This window comes from Chelonoidis abingdonii, chromosome 22, assembly GCF_003597395.2.
Source record: "Chelonoidis abingdonii isolate Lonesome George chromosome 22, CheloAbing_2.0, whole genome shotgun sequence".
Lineage (NCBI taxonomy): Eukaryota > Metazoa > Chordata > Testudines > Testudinidae > Chelonoidis > Chelonoidis abingdonii.
This window is the reverse complement of record NC_133790.1, coordinates 16,167,951-16,186,959: the sequence shown is the minus strand read 5'-3', so window position 1 is coordinate 16,186,959 and position 19,009 is coordinate 16,167,951. Positions and strand designations below refer to the sequence as shown.

General features: G+C 38.0%; 1 protein-coding gene across 3 annotated transcripts in view; it reads right to left on the bottom strand.

Moving 5' to 3' along the window:
- Positions 1 to 725: 725 nt before the first annotated feature.
- The window catches only part of GOLGA3 (golgin A3), a 39,899-nt gene continuing 21,615 nt past the window's right edge, over positions 726 to 19,009 (bottom strand). For all 3 annotated transcript variants that reach the window (XM_032771203.2, XM_075060038.1, XM_032771202.2), the window contains 13 exons: positions 18,089 to 18,166; positions 17,169 to 17,432; positions 16,313 to 16,407; positions 15,085 to 15,301; positions 13,784 to 13,927; positions 12,452 to 12,649; positions 11,116 to 11,232; positions 10,804 to 10,943; positions 9,394 to 9,526; positions 9,055 to 9,177; positions 8,008 to 8,172; positions 6,128 to 6,291; positions 726 to 5,100 (listed from right to left, as the gene is read on the bottom strand). In XM_032771203.2, coding sequence (XP_032627094.1) covers positions 4,893 to 5,100; positions 6,128 to 6,291; positions 8,008 to 8,172; positions 9,055 to 9,177; positions 9,394 to 9,526; positions 10,804 to 10,943; positions 11,116 to 11,232; positions 12,452 to 12,649; positions 13,784 to 13,927; positions 15,085 to 15,301; positions 16,313 to 16,407; positions 17,169 to 17,432; positions 18,089 to 18,166 — 2,046 coding nt within the window. In that variant the 3' untranslated portion in view covers positions 726 to 4,892. The remainder of the gene's footprint in view (positions 5,101 to 6,127; positions 6,292 to 8,007; positions 8,173 to 9,054; positions 9,178 to 9,393; positions 9,527 to 10,803; positions 10,944 to 11,115; positions 11,233 to 12,451; positions 12,650 to 13,783; positions 13,928 to 15,084; positions 15,302 to 16,312; positions 16,408 to 17,168; positions 17,433 to 18,088; positions 18,167 to 19,009) is intronic.

Below are 19,009 nucleotides of genomic sequence, written 5' to 3'. Positions count from 1 at the left end.
TAACTGACTGCGTCTGACGAAGTGGGTATTCACTCACGAAAGCTCACGCTCCAAAACCTCTGTTAGTCTATAAGGTGCCACAGGATTCTCTGCTGCTTTCACAGATCCAGACTAACACGGCTACCCCTCTGATACTATAATAAGACAGTTTCAGGACACAGTCAGTTAATGATAGGACCTGTATGGACAAGGCATGTACAGCATATCTACCTTGAGAGTTTATAGGGATTGTACAGGTATGACTGTACAATAAAGCAGCCAGTGTGTACAACTTTAAATGAGAGGCCTTGAAGTAGAGCTTGACAATGTCCCTTTAACTTACACTGTTTAATGCTGAAAGCAAGTTACACTCATTTATTAGTTTCTTTTCATTTCAAATGTCTGTATTTAAATAAAAATCATGATATTTCCCCACTGTTCTGTTTTGTACATTTGACTTCAAATGTCAGCAAAATCCAGCCAAGAGAGAGGCACCCCACTTATCTTTCATCATTCCTGACGTGTTCAGCACACTCTCAATAAATTAAATACAATGGAAACAATTACAGTGATTCTTGAAACATTTAAACTATTGATTGTAAAGTAATATACAATAAAATTTTTCTTCAAAATAAAACAGATCTTTTTAAAAGGTTTCTGTACAGCATCTTTAGAATTTTATATGTAGAAAAGTTTACTGCAAAAAAGTGTACTAATTTCACTATTAAAGTAAAAACATGAAACCCTTTACCAAAAATAGTTTATTGCACAAAACTTTTAAGGATTTCCTATGCACACCTTAATTTTTTTTTTAATTACATGCTTTGTAAGGTCATAATTATTAGTTGTACATAGTATAACTCCTCCCTCCCCTCGGTTATCCACTCAAACTTTTTGAAATGACAAATGCTTTTATAAATACAATTGAATTAGACAGCAGATGACTGAAAAAAATCTCATATAAAACATGACAGCATTTCTTTTACAATATTTAGAATGTTTCCCTCCCATCATATCCCATCTGGCTAGCATTAATGGTTACTCTGGGCTGTCACTGCTTTCATAATGAAAACACTGTACCCATAAAAAAGGCTTCTGGTCACTGGGAGTATGACATGCAAGAATTCACACCTCACTCCCAAAATTAAAATAAACATAGATCACCAGTTTGTGCATCTATTAAACCAATAGCAAATTTGCCATCTTTGAATCAAATTTATATTGACCAGATTAATCACCATCAATGCACCCTGTGGGATATCTCAATTGCTGTTAAACCCTCACAACACTGAATTTCACTTATATGAGAAGGAATATACAATACATGAATGTATATACCCTAGATAGAATTTCCATTCTGGTCACTATACTATACTCCTTACACACATGAAACTCCCACAGATTTCAATAGGGGTATTGCCTGAGTGAAGAGTATGGGATCAGACTCTTTTCACAAGAAGAGGAAGGACTGAGTTGACCACCTAAGGTGGTACACAAAAGTTTCCAAGTAACCTGGAAGACAATGGAATTAAACTTCATGCAAAATACAATACCAGAGACTAACTATAAAAGCTTCCTCCCAACATAGGTTTAAACAGACAACTGGGAAAGTTTCTTAAAAAAAAACAAAAACAATACATGGTTTTGAAAAATAATGCTGCAGCCTTTACCACTTTATTACTTAGTAAATTTTTTACAATACAGCAACATTTATTTCTCTTTCATCATTAAAACTTGGCTGGGGAAATAGCAACTACTAGGAGTGAGGAAATATACATAGAAATTACATTCCATTGCAGTGCAAAACCACAGCAAAAATAGATCCCTTTGAGATTATTCCTTTAGTTTCTAAAAGCACACCAATGCTAATGAGGCACCGATTTGCTTCTTAATTATTTGTCAGTGCTCTTATACATGCAGGAGGGACCAGTGTTTTTATTCCCACTCCTAGTTTTACAGGCCTGAGAAACAAGAGGTCTAAGACTGCTGTGGAGACATTATGCTGAACCCCAGGGCGGAAGGGAGAACCTTTTAAAAAACAAATCACCACCTCTCTGAATTAAGGAATAAGGTTGAAGGATTCTAAAATGAAGGCCTGGCCCTGTAATGTGCTGAGCATCTCCCAGGACATGCTGAATTCCCTCAACTCCTGCTGACTTCACTAGGAGTAGGATGTCCTCAGCACTTCATAGGGTTTAGCACCCTCAAGTGTCATCCACCCCTTTTCGGTCCCGAGGATGGGTTTTGTTTTTGTTTTGTAAAGGGTGGTGAATATAAGTTAAAGGAACAAGAAGTGTGATATCTTAAAGGTCTAAAAAAGGAACTGGGTACCCTCAGAGACAGGTTGTTTGAGAAAAGGAGAAATCAATTTTCACATAACAATTTTACAGAGCCATCCCTTGGTACAGTGAATCGGGGTGACCACTCCAGGCCCTGCAGGCCTGTGTGACTGGCCGGCGTGGTTGGTCCTGGAAGTGATGGGTCAGTCCTGGAAGAGACAGATTCATAACTTCCGCCCTAGGCCCCGCACCTCCATAGGGATGGCCCTGATAATGTATCTCACAACTTAACATAATTATCTCTTTTCTTAAGAGGAAAACTATACACTTAAGGCTACTTTGTTGTATTAATATACACTGTCTTTTAAAACAGTCATAAGAAAGATGCAGCATTGCCCTGAAAAAGGGTACATTATGATAACTAGTACAATACAAATCTCAGATAAATGCTTTGGCTGTACAAATGTTGCCAAACTTACAAATTAAAACAATGGATTCTTAACCTGTAGATAATGCATTTTGTCACACAGAAAAGTAATATTAACCCTGCACAAATGGTATTTTACTTAAAAACCTGAACATCTGATACATTTTTGCACTGAATATATTAGTCATTATGTAGTTTTAACTTGATCAATTAACAATACAGTATTTTTATTTTTTTCTTCCTAGGGCACAATATACAGGCATCTTAAAGGACATGAACAGCAGCAAAATTAGTCAGTACCATTTACTCTGTAAAATAAAAGACTTAAGTAGTATAGAAACATTAGCACATCTGGGCGAGTCAGTAAAGTTTTTGGCTTTTTTTAAAACCGTTCAGTAATCCTACATGGTTGGCAACTAATGCCACATTAAACCACTCATTCCCTCTCAAACCCGAAATCCTTGACTTTTATCTTTAATATCAGTCCTTCATATTTTATTTTATTTTAGCAAAAAGCTAAGAGAGAATCCAATACTGGAGTTTCACAGTCAGTCAGTTTAGACACTGTTGTAGTACAAACTGTTCAGCAGGATTGAGTAAAAGAGGTTTAGAGAACTAAATTTTTAGATAAAAAGTAAATTGGTTTGTTTTAACTTTTTTTTTTTTTTTTTTTTTTTTTTTTTTTTTTAATATTTTTTAAAAAAGCATCCCTCTCAAAGGAAAGAGAACTGCCTTTCTAGAAAAAGATGGATTTTGACCATCTGCAGAACAGAGATAAGGATGATAACACGTCTCAGTATATGCAAAATCTAAGTACCAAACAATCCTTATCTCACAAGAACCTCATTTTTTTCCGTAATTTAATCTACTTGTATTGATTGGTCAAAAAAATCCAAACTACAGAGCATGTAACTGTCCCTATCTTCTGTATCTTTCAAGGAAAAAAAAAAAGTACATGTATGTATGTGAGCATCCGCTGATTCCTCTAGATGTAAGTTTATCATGTGCAAAGTGTGATTCAGACTGTAGAGCAGGCAAAACAAAGCATTGGTGTTACTTCCAGAGGAATGAGGAGGAAGGGATGACCTATCCGTGCACTGTCAACAGGATAGGGATGTGATCAAAGGAGACGTGATTCTAAGGCAATTGCTTCAGTCATCTTGTATTAGATCAAGCAGGGTGCATCTGCAAGGAGGGCTGCAGTAGTGCCAATGCTCCCATTCATAAACAATGTGCACTTGGGAGCAGGATGAAAAAAGTTAAAGCTAATGAAAACAAAAATAATTTTATAGGCATATCATTTTGTCTTTAAGATACAAATAAAATAGTTACATTTCTAAAATCTCTGGTTTTTTGGGCTAGTTTCTGTAAGGACTATGTACAATGTTTTCCAACAGCAAACTTAAAGGTCATACATTAAACAATGACAGTAACAAAAACACCCTTGTCAATCTTAATTTACTGTATACTCAAACTAAAACAGACACTCCAGGTCAGATTATTATTTATATACATACCCTGTACTGGGGATGTCTACTTCAGAAATTAAATAAAAAGGTGCAAAAAAAGCATTTGTGCAGTGAAACAAAGCTCCCCACTGGCCTGAGAATGCAAGAGGGAAAATCAGGCACTCCAGACAATGTCCTGGGCAAACATTGCCAAAGAAAGTTACTGGTCTACACTGACCAACTTTTTATAGTCCATTTCTTTTAATATAGGGCAATGATGCTTGTCATAACTAGAGGCCGGCTTGAACCAAAATCTGAAATCCGGACACCAACAGCCTGAATTCAAGAGGGTGGAGGTTTTGGATTCAGATTGCCAAGCCTGACCCAGTGCCTCTGGTTGGAACTGGAAAAAGACTTACTTTTCCAGATACGATTTGGATGCAGCCCAAGATGGTGAAAAATTAGAGATAATCTGATGTTGCAAGATTACTGTAATCCCTTAACTAAATTAAACAAATCCAGACCCAGAATCTCTCTCTAGTAATAATTCAGATTTTTTTAATCCTTCTTCTGAAATTCTGCCTAGACTCATAAATGGACCAAATTTATCCCCTGTCCCCAACATGGATTTCACTACTTTGCTGATTCCTTGAAACCATTCATTTGCTCTGCTTTTGCCTTTAACAAAGAAATCCACTGAAATAAATAATGATAAAGATTCCTGTACACACTTAAAGCAGTTGTGATGAAAAACAACGGTCATTGTTTCAACGCTTCTTTGTCACCAGCATTGTGATTCTGTTCTTTTATGTCCACAGCAGGAATTTCTTGCTCGCCTGATGCTGTTGCAGGACAGGTAGAAGTTAGGTCCATTAATTGCCCTTCGATCTGAGTCCACGAAGACATTGATTCATGTACTGTTATGGTGTGTTCCTCCATCTGACGCTGAAGGCTGTCCATTTCTTGCCTTTTGAAAATGATGGGAGAGAAAGCAGAAATATCAGTTGAAAGTTAGTTACCAAAAAAAAAAAAAAGGGCATGATTAATCATTGACTAATTCATTTCAATCATTTCTGAGGTTTGAGATCTACCCAAAATTACCTGAAGCATAATGGAAACACAACACACTTATATGTGGGAACTGAGAGCCAGTCTATGCTGAAAACTTACATTGCGTAGCTAATGCCTCAGATATGTGGATTTTTCACATCTCTGAGAGACACGAGTTAAGTCAACCTAACCCCTGGTGTAGACAATGCTAGGTCAAGAGAAGAATTTTCCCATCAACCTAGCTACTGCCTCTCAGGGAAGTGGATTAACTACGGTGACGGAAGAACACCCCTCTCATTGCTGTAGTGACACTGAAGCACTACAGCAGCGCAGCTGCAGTGTTTTAAGTGTAGACATAGCCTAAGTCTCCAAGAAACTCAGGTTTCTTAATCCCTGGGCTGAGAGCAACATGGAGAGGACACACTTAGTCCAAAGGGAGAGGGGAACATTGCAGTGTGCTCTTTTCCATACATCCCCCTGGTCAGGCAGGAAGCAGAACTGTAGCCTCAGTGTAGGCATTTAACCTTCCCAAGCAGCTTGATGACAGCAACTTGGATGTACATTATACGAACATACTGATATGCCGGAGAGCAAATAAGGCTATGAAGTGGAAGAAGAAGGGGCAGAAAGCAATAGAGAATAAGGAGCTGACAAAAACCTTAGCACACTCAATCAACCTGCCATCCCAGAATCCGTTTTGGATAGGGAGGGAGTGTAACTCTCTTAGCAATACAGCTCTCTTGGGAGTTTTGTAGGGTGAGATATGAAAACTGCTACAAAAATGAGAATGTTTAATGAACATTCTATAGCAGACAGGAATCCAGGCAACACATCAAAGAGAAAACTAATACAAGGGTCACCTTGCAGATGCAGACTAGTGGCAGACTTCAAAAAATATTTTTAATATTAAATAACGTGGTTTTAAAAAAAAAAAAGTGTCATACTTTAGTTGGCGGAGACAGCTGTTCAGGTTTTTTAAAGGCTCCTTGCTCACAGCTGTTGGTGGTTTCAATAGCTCTTCTAGCAGCGCAGCAGGGACTGGACAGTCAGGAATCTTCACTGGAGTCACAGGATTTGAAGAATTAGTCTCTCCCTTCAGTTCCTTCTTCTGTTTAAAGGAAAAACAAAATACCCAAACAGAAAAAGAATAAAACACGTTCCTCTACATCACTCTTGCCACATAGGAATAGTGTTAAATCCTGCTCCATAGCTACATACTTGCATAACGGTCAGAGTTCAGAGGAAAATAGAAGGTTACTCAAAGAGTAGGCTCAGCTACATAACAGACTGAATCAGTCTAGTTTGTCAGTCATACTTGTGAGTAAACAAATATATTCTAGACAGGTAGGTGAGGTAGAGTCAAAGGTTCTTCAGTTCTATATACTAGATAAGAGGGACAGTCTCAAAGATCTCATACTATTAAGGGACCGATGAGTAGGCAACTGAGACAGTATGGCATTAAATTAATTGCCCTGGTCCTCTGTGGTAAGCTAAACTACAATGGAGAAAAAAAAAAAAAAAGTTACTCAAGAGTTCAGACAAAATACTGGCATAGGTCAAGGAAATCCTTTTGGATATTTTGGGCTAGGCTGATGGGACTGATTTTCAAAATGTAATCAGCAGATCACCAGTGATCTGCAAAACCCTTCCTGCTGTTCTCGAAGTAAATTATTTTGATAATCAAGTACTGGGAGATTGGAAGGGGAGTTGGTCCATGAAAGAGTCTCTTACTAAGTAGTCAGCAGAAGAAAAAAAAGAGAATCACTACTACAGTACCTTTCTTTATAAGTACTAAAATATGAGAACTAGTGAAGAAGCCATTAACTGTTGAAAATATGAGTGAAAGAGACCAGAAGTTGGACAGACTGCATAAGCATGTGCCCTTTTAAGGGATTATCTAAAGGAGAGAAGATCTGCCCACCGTTTATTATTTCTCTCTCTTCTTTTTTGATGTGTTGCATTGAATAAACATGTGCATGCAACATGTTGTTTCAATACACAGAAAGAAAGACATTCTGCTGAAAGAGAAGTGAACTCCCCTTTTACAAACCAGCAAATCCCACGGAATTACTATTTAAAAAATAAGAAAACCACTGATCCCCCTGTGTAATTCTAACATTATGATTGTATCAGGATTCTCATGAAGTTATGCTATAGAAAACTTTGTTCCCATGTCACGTTCCCAATTATTTTAAAATAAAGTATTTTTTCTACTTAAATACCTTCTTCATCTTGCCCTGCTTCAGATCAGTCTTGAGCTGCTGGTTCTGCTGCAGCAGCGTCTTCATGCTGTTCTTCAATTCAGTTACTTTAGCCTGAAGCATGAACTTGTCCTTCTGAGTCATTGACAGATCTTCCCGCACCATCTCCAACTCAGTCTTGATATTCTAAAGAATGAAAAATTAACCATTAAAGAAGCTTAAAAACAGTGTGAGGGAAACAGTCTAAAATAGAAAATTCCAGCTTATTAGTATAGTGTTCATATTTTATCTGCTAAAAACCACTGAACTGCAAGCTGAATGACTCTAGATGTTTTATATATTCTACTAGTTTAAATATTTCAACTACATGCTAAATTCTGAAGTCAGATGCCAGTGTAGGATATGCCACTAATATAAGCCAGAAACATTTAATTCAATGTNGTTTACAAACCAGCAAATCCCACGGAATTACTATTTAAAAAATAAGAAAACCACTGATCCCCCTGTGTAATTCTAACATTATGATTGTATCAGGATTCTCATGAAGTTATGCTATAGAAAACTTTGTTCCCATGTCACGTTCCCAATTATTTTAAAATAAAGTATTTTTTCTACTTAAATACCTTCTTCATCTTGCCCTGCTTCAGATCAGTCTTGAGCTGCTGGTTCTGCTGCAGCAGCGTCTTCATGCTGTTCTTCAATTCAGTTACTTTAGCCTGAAGCATGAACTTGTCCTTCTGAGTCATTGACAGATCTTCCCGCACCATCTCCAACTCAGTCTTGATATTCTAAAGAATGAAAAATTAACCATTAAAGAAGCTTAAAAACAGTGTGAGGGAAACAGTCTAAAATAGAAAATTCCAGCTTATTAGTATAGTGTTCATATTTTATCTGCTAAAAACCACTGAACTGCAAGCTGAATGACTCTAGATGTTTTATATATTCTACTAGTTTAAATATTTCAACTACATGCTAAATTCTGAAGTCAGATGCCAGTGTAGGATATGCCACTAATATAAGCCAGAAACATTTAATTCAATGTTTTACCTTTTGAAAGAGTGCTATAGGACGACCTATTTAAACAGCATATTCTTGCTTCTCCTTGCAGCGATAGATACTGGCATCATTTAAACAATTATCTACAAGTCTGATAGTACCTATTCCTATCAAGTCATTTGTTTGATAATTCCCCAGTGCAAGGTTTCTTGAAGGGGCACCGTTATGTGAAGTTTAGATTTAGATTTTGTAAAAAGTAAGTTTTGACAAGACCCAACAGAAATGTTTCCATTGTTTCTTTAATTTCAATAGTAACTACCGCCCCTACACCACACTCCACTGCTATTATTTGCCAACTGGGCACAGCAGCATTGTGCTCATGCAGAAGAACCAGAAAGTGAAGCCAATTAGAAACATGTGACTAGCCTATGCTGATTGTCCAAGCTCATTTCAGTACAAAAAGCAAACATAATAATGAAATGGAAACTGATAAGACTCAAAAAATCTCAGTTTTAATCATCTACAATTTTATATGTAACACTTGTACAGTACTTTGCTTTTTAAGTTTAGTATCCCTCTAAGTGTTATCCTACTAAGTATCTCCTCTCCTACTGTAGATTTACTCTTCAATGGAAACACCTTTCTATCAGAGTCATACAGGCCAGATCAAGTACCTGTAATACTACTTGTATTCCTTCTAACTCCTTTTGACTGCGTTGCTCAGTCATATCCAACTGCTGCTTCAGTGTTTGGATTTCTCTCTCCTTCTGCTCCACCTCCCATTTGAGGTCTTCAACCTACAGGGGGAAAAAAGTGTACCTTAAAATTCACTACAGGAGCAATCAATCACAAATTTGATGAGTATTTTAACTGTTACTTATTTGTTGCAAAAATCTCCCACTTTTTAAGATTGCTGATTAAAACAAAATCATTCAAAAATTAAACCACCTGTTTCATGCTCCTGAAGATGACTTATGTAGTATGGGAGTAAGGAATTAACTAGAAGCTTTTACCTCCTGGTTTTCAACAGGCTGTTTGCTAAGTTGGTCATCCAGCTGTTTCTGTAGAAGCTGGAGTTGAGACAGGGCTTCTGCCAACTCTTGCTGGAACTGTGATACTTCTTGAGAATGTTTTCCATCCTGAACCCTAGAATGGAAGTGGCAGAAAATCTCAAATTGCCATTATCTGTAATTTTATCTCTTTATAACATAACTAATAAGATGAAATATTTAACAGCACGTGATATAGATTATCAGCTTGAGGCACAAAATAGTCTATTTTTAATAAACTCAGAAGCAAAGTCTGGTGAACTATTTCTTTGACAGGCTTTGTCTATATGCTCACCCCTGGATGTTAGCCAAAAAATGCAGAATTTCAGTAAGATAAATATATTGTTATATAGCTACATACTTCTTTACAAATGTCTTGATGGCTGATAATGTTTCATATGAAGGGAAAGCTGTTAGTAGGATATTTTAAAAGAAGCAGTTCCCATATTGATCCATTCTGGCATTGATATCAGTGTTAACTGCAAAACTGAGGCTGTGAGATGACAAGTTAATTCTATGGGGAGGGAGGAATAGGCTTGGTCTACCCACGGTTTTTGTACTGGTATATCTATTTCAGCTGGAGTGTGATTCTTACCAAAATAGTTATATGGGTACAACCCTTAATGTGGTCACAGTTATACCTGTATAAAGGTGCTTATACTAGCATAGCTTATTCCCTTTCTCATATTGGAATAAACTATTCTATCCATAGTGGATGGAACTACACTGGAATAGTTAAAGTAGTACAATGTGTGTTTAGACAAAGCCTTAATGAAGTTATTTGACATTTAAAAAAAAAAAAAAGCATCATTCTGAAGAGCTCAAAGTCCCATTAGCAGCTTCATTGAGGTCTTGTACTTCAAATTTTCACAGCCTGCATTCTAGGGGTTGTTCCAGTGAAGACTGGAACATGATGGAATAACTAGTATGTTCAGCAGCAGGCAGCCAGTTCAAATTCCCACACAACAAAACAATTTACTATATACCAAGAAAGTGGACAGTCAGCTGAAGCCTCATTTGCTTATCAAGGTCATCCTGCAATTAAGGTCTCAGGGATGTGCAACAGTCAAGAGACTGAGTAGAGTGTTAACCTCATCTAGTGTATGAAGCAAGGTTCATCTGTATCAAAACTGTAAGAAGTGCAAGTGAAGATGGTCTGAAGAAGATGTACCCCAGATACAGTAAAAGAATCATGAGACAGAAAATAGAAGTGTTTTTGCAAGACTCAGACAGGACTAATTCCACACAGACCAGAGGGCCAAAGCCAAAAATTCAAATACATAAGTAGTTCTTAGATTTCTTAATAAATTGCAACCATTTAATTCACCTTGTTCTAAGAAACTTAGTGTTTAGTATATATTACTGTGTACTTACTGTAGTTTGTCTGCTTCAGCCTGAAGGGCTTGGACAAGCAGTTCTTTGGCTTGTAGCTCTTTCTTAATTTCACTCAGCTCAAGAACAGCAGCTCTATAATGACGACGGTTATGTGCTGCATCTACTTTGGCTGCTGCAACCTACAGATGCAAAATAGACAGCTTCTCTTCATTTGACCAGTATTACAGGATTATAAAAAGGTAGAGACGATACATGCGTGAGACACGCACACATAAAACAGAATTTGCTACTTATTCAATATTTTGTATTTAAATCACCTGGGAAGTAATAAAGCAGAATCCAAGCCCTTACCTGCTCTTTAAGGTTATTAACTTTTGACTTTTCTCTTTCTAAGGCAGTCTGTAAGGCTTGAATAAGTTGTTTCATTTGCTGATCCTCCTCCTCTTTACGCTTTAGGACTGCTTGAACCTATGGTATCACAAAACCAGAGGTTCAATGGCACACACAGGGTCTGTGCACAATGTCCAGAAGATTTGGGGTGGGGGCAGAGGGGAAAAAAAGGCAGTAGTACCTATTCTGACCAGTGAAGTATTGTTCATTTGCATGCAGTTTTGTGTAAGATGTGAAGTGTTAACTATTTTTAAAAAATGAAGGTTTAGGGTTATTAAAAGGCTGGCTTTGAATAAAATATTATCCCTGTTTTTAGGTATAATTTTAATCATTCATTCACACACCTTGGGTCAACTCCCCCCACCTGCACCTTGAGCTGGGTGCATTGTAGAAACATGCCTTATCTAGTGATGGGGTCAATGCCTCTCCTTGCATAGCCTTGAGAGTCTAATGATGCTTTTAAATGGACTTCCTCGGATGGAAGAACTGTTGTCATGACAGAGTCTCAAGGGCACTGGGGAATGAGGAAAACATGGGAATTCTAAGTTTCAACAGAGATGGAGGAATGTCCCTCCGCCCCAACTTCCCCCTTGGAGGTGGTGGTGAATTACAAATGCTGAGTTATTTAACTTTCAGAATTCAATACAGTAGGGTGCAGACAGAACCTGCTTTTCAGAAACAAAAAATGTCACAAAACCTTCCAAAGGAAGTAGGTAACATGAAATGTATTAGGCATGTGGATCTTTTCTGCACATTTTAAAGATCCCATGGCACCTATGAAAGAGTAAGAGTTTGCCTGAGAATCCTTGGCAAAACTTCCCCTCCCATTACTGCTATTCACTCTCACTGCACAGTGCTCTCTCACCCCTGAAATGGCTATATTTCAGTGATGGTAAATGTAGATTGGAGATGGTGAAGGTGCTATATTGATCTTACTAATTTTAATATTTGTGTTCAACAATGATATCAGATCTTTGTGGTACAAGATATATGCTAACAAGAGCTGTATTAAATTTGTCACTTTCACTTTTGCAAATTTTCGTTAATGTTTTAGCTGAGAAAGTTCTTAATTTAATCCAGCAGGATTTTTTTTAATGACATGTCTGCCACACCTATATTACTATTCTAATGTAAGATACATGAGACCTGGACCTGGAGAAAGCACATCATTTCTTTAAACACGTATTCTGAATGAAAATCTACATATGTAATCCAGTCCCTGTACCTTCTGCAATCAGAAGAATATTAACCTTCTCTTCTAAAAATGTCACATCAAAAAGTCAGATGCTTTGAATACCTGGAGATTCAGCTGTACCAGGTCTGCCTCTCTCTTTGCTAGTGCTGTTTCAAGGATGTTGTTGTGCTCCCGCAAAGCAGTGTTAGACTGACCAAGACCAGTGAGCTTCCCTCGTTCATGTTCCAGTTCGAGGGCCAACTTCTTGTTTATGTCTTCTAAACGTTTTATCTTCCTCCTGAAACCTCTAGATTCCTGAAGCTGCAACCAAAAAAAATAAAATCACAATATTATTGCCATAAGCAGTTGTGAGGTAGACTCATCAAACATGATGACTGCTTTGTGCGTATGATGTTAGAAAAATTTTCCAACTTTCACAACAGATGCTTCTAAAATTTAGTTCAATCACATTCTTATTCTAATTTTCTTCAGGAGATTAAAATGCTGGCTAGAAGTAGAGGGCGTAAGTACTGTCCATAGGAGAAGAAAAGAAGGGATGAGCTACTGATGGTAGAGAGGTCAATCCTGCATATTTTTAGTGCCACCTTAAGAGTTTCAACAGTGAATTATGGGAGTCCTGGGTACTCAGCATCTCTTGACCAGGCTTAGTTGGTCTCTTTCATATAGGAGCTTCTTTTCTTTCACCCCTACTCTTTTTTCCTGTATTGTAAGTAGGGCAGCGGTGAGTGTGGCTGACCCTAAGGCTGCCCAAGCAGCTGGCTCCGGGGCCAACTGCTGAAGTGGCCCCAGGGACAGCCACAGCAGCCGCTGCTGGAATGGCTCTGCAGCCAGTCCCTGGGGCGGCCCAGCAGTCAGCTACACCGACTGCAGCTGGAGCAGTCCTAGGGCCAACTGCACTGGCTGCTGCTCAGGCGGTCCCCAGGCAGCTAGCCTCAGGACCACCTGAGCAGTGGCCGGTGTGGCTGGCCCCCGAGACTGCCTGAGCAGCAGTCTCTGGGGCGGCCAGAGCAGCCACTGCTTGGTGGCCCCTGGCAGCTGGTACAGCTGCCCCTCCCTCGCCGGAGCTCTCCCAGCAATGGCTTCTGGGGTGCCCCCCCAGCAGCATCCCCACTCCCAAGATTTAGTTAGGTGTATTTATAATATAAGTCAAGTACAGGTCATGGGCTGTGAATTTTTGTTTATTGCCCGTGACCTGTCCATGACTTTTACTAAAAATACCGGTGAATAAATCGTACTATTAATGATAAGGGCACAATAAAACCACGAGGAGTCGGCAGCTTGCAGCAAAATTAGCAAGTGTGGTGGACACATTCTTCCTTTTGTAAGATTATAACATACTTTCATTTTATTTGAACAGTTCAATCCCAAATCCTCTTTTTCCCCCTGGGCTGTACACTGAACCTCCCTGTCTGCCAGGAAAACTCCGGCAATTACCTCATCCTCAAGTTCAATCACTTTTTCCCTGTACTCCTCAAGCTCCTGGCTGGTGAGTGAAATTACTTCTTGAAGCTCTTTCTCCAACATCATCTTACTGTGGCTAACAGCCTGCAACTCTGTCTCCAAAGCTTGAATCCTTTCCTAAAGGCAGAGACATCAGAAGTCTAGTTAGTAGAACACTTGTTTTGCAGAAGCAACTGTTCTTTTTAACAAGTTTATTCCTCCAACAGGTAGAATTTTAAAGTGCTTTAATGGACAATATTTTGGGTCGGATGGGGGAAAAAACTTACTACATTTAACAGATTCATATTTTGCTACAATGGAAATTACTCTTTTAATGAATTTATTTATATTGCATCATAGATGCCATATAAACCATATAAAAAGTCACATTTCTGCCTTGAGAAGCTTGTCACTGACAGAGACAATATACATAATAAGAGAACAGACTTCACACAACATCAAAAAAGAGCTTTAGCATCTGAAAGCTATGGGGAAATAGTTGGATTTAAGTAGGGATTTAAAGGAGGACAGAATGTTTGGTGCAAGCAAAGAAGAAACTATTAGTTAATAAGTAAAAAAGGCTTCATTATATTTCAGTACAAGAAGAAAATACTGAAAACCTGCACTTAAATAACAGGAACATTAACATGAATTCAGGGCTAAGGCTGACACTCCTTCTGAAGTGTGGCTATAACTGGGAGTTGGCTGTTTATTTTACTCATATATTCAGAGATTGCCAAAACATTTTCCTTATTTTTGATAAGGAAATTCTCTCACAGTTTGAGACACTGGCACATGGACTATAGATCTGGAAATTGGAAACTGGCAGTATCTTCACAATATTTAAATAATACTTTAAAGAAAACCACTTCTGCAGTAAATAATAAATCAAGGCACACATTAAGTGAATTCCCCTATGACTGAAACGTAGCATATGGAATCTTTACTACAGACTTAAATGCTTGCTAAAGGGCAAGCTTCAAGTTTATTTTAGTTTGAAAAGTATCACAGTTATTAACTTTTTAAGTCCTGAAAGAAGATTTCATAGCTGGCTACAGGAATGAAGCTTTGTTGTTGCTATAAATTAATATAGATACACAGAAAAACTTGCAGTGTTTTCAGTAGAAGGTAAAACCCTGTAAAATACAATCCTGCCCAAAGATGATCATCTCATTACCAAAATTTTTCTCTGTATGATAAATGAACCTATAGGTAAGGCCATGTCTTTAAGTATTTAGTAGTAATGCAAGATAATCCTCTCTCTCTACTAACAAAGTTACAGGACATCATCCTACATGGGAAGCCTGGTTATTTCCTCCATCAGCGATTTGTGCTTTTAGTTTGCTCAGCTCCAATTCAGAAGATTCCTTTGCAGTGAGGGCTTCCTGCAGCCGGCGGCTAAGAATGCCAACTGCATTCTCATAGGCTTTGTGTTTTGCCTTCATTTCTTTCTGTGCACTGGTCAGATCTGACCCCAGACGCTTCATTTTTTGTTTCTGTTCAGTGATGGCCCTAGAATAAGAAAGCACAAAGAGAACTCCCTAAAAACTGTATTAAACAATTAAACTTTTAGATTAACAAAACTCTATTGAGAGATCATAGCAAACACCCCTAACATGATACTAATTCCCAAAGAAGCTATTTATTCCCAAAGTTACATCAAATAGACTGATATAAGAACAACTAAAGCTTTTGCTTAGAACATAAACCACGTTTTTCAAATATTAAGGGACAATACCAAGTTGTTTACTCCACAAAATAAGTACATTAATTGCAGAAAGCCATTTTCTGATTTGATAGTCAGTCCTTGGTGATGCCACTGTTCTTGTGCATCAGCAACAAGAGAGTACAAGACTTGAGCAGCATTGCTGTAGATATATGTAAATGAAATGGAAAACTACTCCTGAGTTTAACTTCTCCATGTTTGTCAAACTCACTTTTGTGCAGGGCTGCCCTGTACTTTTACAGTGGTGGATTCCGTAGTACTGCTCCCTTTCTCCTTCCCAATATTCATTTACATATGTCTACTTCCATCCCATTCCCATCACATCTACAGCCACAGTAACACTTAATATTTGTGGTTTTCAATTTAGTGCTTATGAAAGACAGTATTGTTAAAAAATAAGATTTATTAATGTTGCCATCTGTGACACAACTGTTTCAATATATACCAATTGCAAAAAGCCACTTTTGGTGAGCAATAGTTTGCTATTTGTACAAGTTCAGGTGCCTCTGGCCTCATGCCATATACCACAAAGCTTGGAAATAAAGAGAAATGGTCAGAGGAGAGGTCTGTGAACCTGAAACTCATGAGTTTCTGTCCTATCAACAACTTCCATGTCCAGGCTACATTGGGGCACAGATGTTAAGTAGTTTATCCAGCTGTAAAATGGAAATACAGTTGCCATACAAGGGTAGGGGAAAAAACTAAACAGTAATTTTTGTACAGTTCACTTAAGTAAAAAAGCACAACAGGAATAGTGAGTGCTACTGTTATTCTGGCTATGTAAAAATCTGACTTACTTTTTGGCTTCCTCTTGCATTTGTTCTACCTGTAGTTTTAATACCTCATTCACCTCAGCAAGAGATGTCATTTGTTCTTTATCAATCTGCAAAGACTTGAGGAGGAAAAAAGGGTGAGGGAGGAAGAATTTAAAAATGGAAAAAATACAGTAAGCACAAAAGAAATTCTCATTCCGGTTTGCTATATACATGTGTGTGTATTATATTACACACACACAGTGTACCAGAATGGTAAAAACAGGACTCTTTTGTATCTATTTGGCAACCAGTTTATGGTAAGGTTTAGTTTAATATATCAACAACAAAGTAATGTGGTAATTTTCAAAACTATTTCCTTTTCTATAGACAAGGATTGGGGGTGAGAGGGGAAGTATGTTTCCTTCCACGTACCAAACAGTCTCCTTCCCCACTCCTTTTTAATTCTAGTCACTCTCCTGACATCTACAGACTGGGCAGTAGTTCCCTTAGCATATGCTAATACAAGTCCTTAACATGAAGGATTGTTGTTGAGCAAAATAAGACACTTGCACTTCCTGACAACTCTGGGAGCTAGGAGTGTTGCCTCCCTAGCACATCTCTGTCACAGCTGCAGCCTAATTCTCCATTTTGTTACTGGTATAAAATCAATGTAACTCCACTGACTTCAATATGGGTTAATATAGTACCAGTACATAGCAATACATCATGATTCAGTTTAACCATCAAAAGTAAGTAACATACAACTGCCTTCAATATATATTTGGTAACCTTAGTTTAAAAGATTACTCTTAACTACAAAACCTCAATAATTAATAGGATTAGCTGCAGCTCAAATGTGTGTTATCCTAGATATAACTGCACTAGATTTACTCCTTACCTGTAGCTGTATCTCCATGTCATCTCGTTCTTTTTGCACTGACTGGAGGTGGCTTTCTAACTCCACCATCTGCTGGTGAACCTGGGATACTTCCTTCTGAAGTCTTGAGCGTTCAGCATCAATGGATTGCTTTTCACCTTGAAGTTTCAGTAGCTCTCGTTTTAATTCTTTCACTTCCGAATCCAGCCGCTTCTTTGTAGATTTCAGTTCACTAATCAGCTGGTCTTTTGAACTTGCATCTCTTCGATAAGCTTCCACCATTACCTAGTGCACATGTCAGAATCAGAGAGATATCCACCAGGACACAATTTCTAAAACAACTGTTGGACTAATAGGGAAGCAAATGGTAACAGTCAACAGTGCCACTATAAGGGACATCTGAAGTCCTGGTACATCTTTGGTTTAAAATTAGAATCATATTCTATATAATTCCAAACAAGATTTGGAGTAAAACAAATTATTTCTTTTAAATTAAAATTCCCCAGGCCAACAGAATTTCATACAGTTGCATTAAATTTAACGTACTTGAAGAGTTATTCATTTTTATAAAAAAATTGGGTATTGCCGAAAAAGTTGTCACCTAGTACAAATGAACTAGAGAAATCTTAACATATTGTAGGCCAACTGAAGTCCATGTGACAAACTTCCCAGACTTTAATGAGAACATGATTTGGCCTACATGTCGGCTTTTATGTCAATTACAGTTTTAAAAAAAAAATCATTGTATAACCTATAGAAATATACCTCACAATGAATTGTGTTACAACATTCCTTCTATTTGCTATAGTGGCCTGTCAGTTAAAATAATACCATTTTCATTAGGAAGTAAGATGCCATTAACCTATTAGTACATGCCTTCTCGGCAACACACAATCTCTGTTCATTTTAAAGACAATTTTGAAATGGCTATGTATACCCACCTTTTGCTGTAGGAACTGCTCCTTTACTTTTTGGGTCTGTTTCTTCAGGCTGGCACTTTCCTGTTGCAGATTTTCCACCTATTAGAGAAACATGCGGACATGTTGCCTTACTTGGATTACAAATTCTCTGGAGCAGGAACTGTCTTTCTGTTATGTATATGCATAGTGCTTAGACAAACAAGGGCCCTGATCCTGACTGTGGCATCAGACACTACCGTAATGCAAATAATAAATTGTTTTATACCTAAATAGTTGAGACAGATTCAGAATGATAATCTTCCCAACACCACCATCAAGAATGCAGCATCTCCCGCTTTCTGGGCATGCACGTTTTAGAATACATCAGATTCTATATCGTGTATCCAGATGACACAGATTCAAGTTTACATGCTCAAGTTAAAAATCAAAATAAATAGCAGGTGCTTCATAATTTATAGAGCTACAAAAATGTTTTTATACTGCATATACCAGCAGAGGTACTTTGGCCTTCTGTGACCAATACTCTAGAATCCCCCACACTACCTTCAGTGGAAAATCTTTGCTGGGTCCCATAAGAATGGCCATACTGGGTCAGACCAAAGGTCCATCTAGTCCAGTATCCTGTCTTCAAACAGTGGCCAATGCCAGGTGCTTCAGAGGGAATGAACAGAACAGATAATCATCAAGTGATACATCCCTGTTGTCCATTCCCAGCTTCTGGCAAACAGAGGCTATGGACATCATCTCTGCCCATCCTGGCTAATAGCCACTGATGGACCTATCCTCCATGAACTTATCTAGTTCTTTGTTGAACCTTGTTTGAACCCTGTTCCAGTACAAGCCTCCAGCAGAAATGTAGATGCTCTACCTTTCTCTCAAGTTTGGGATGCACTACACAAACTGTGGGTCCAAACTTGCTTATGACAATAGTTTTGTTTAGTT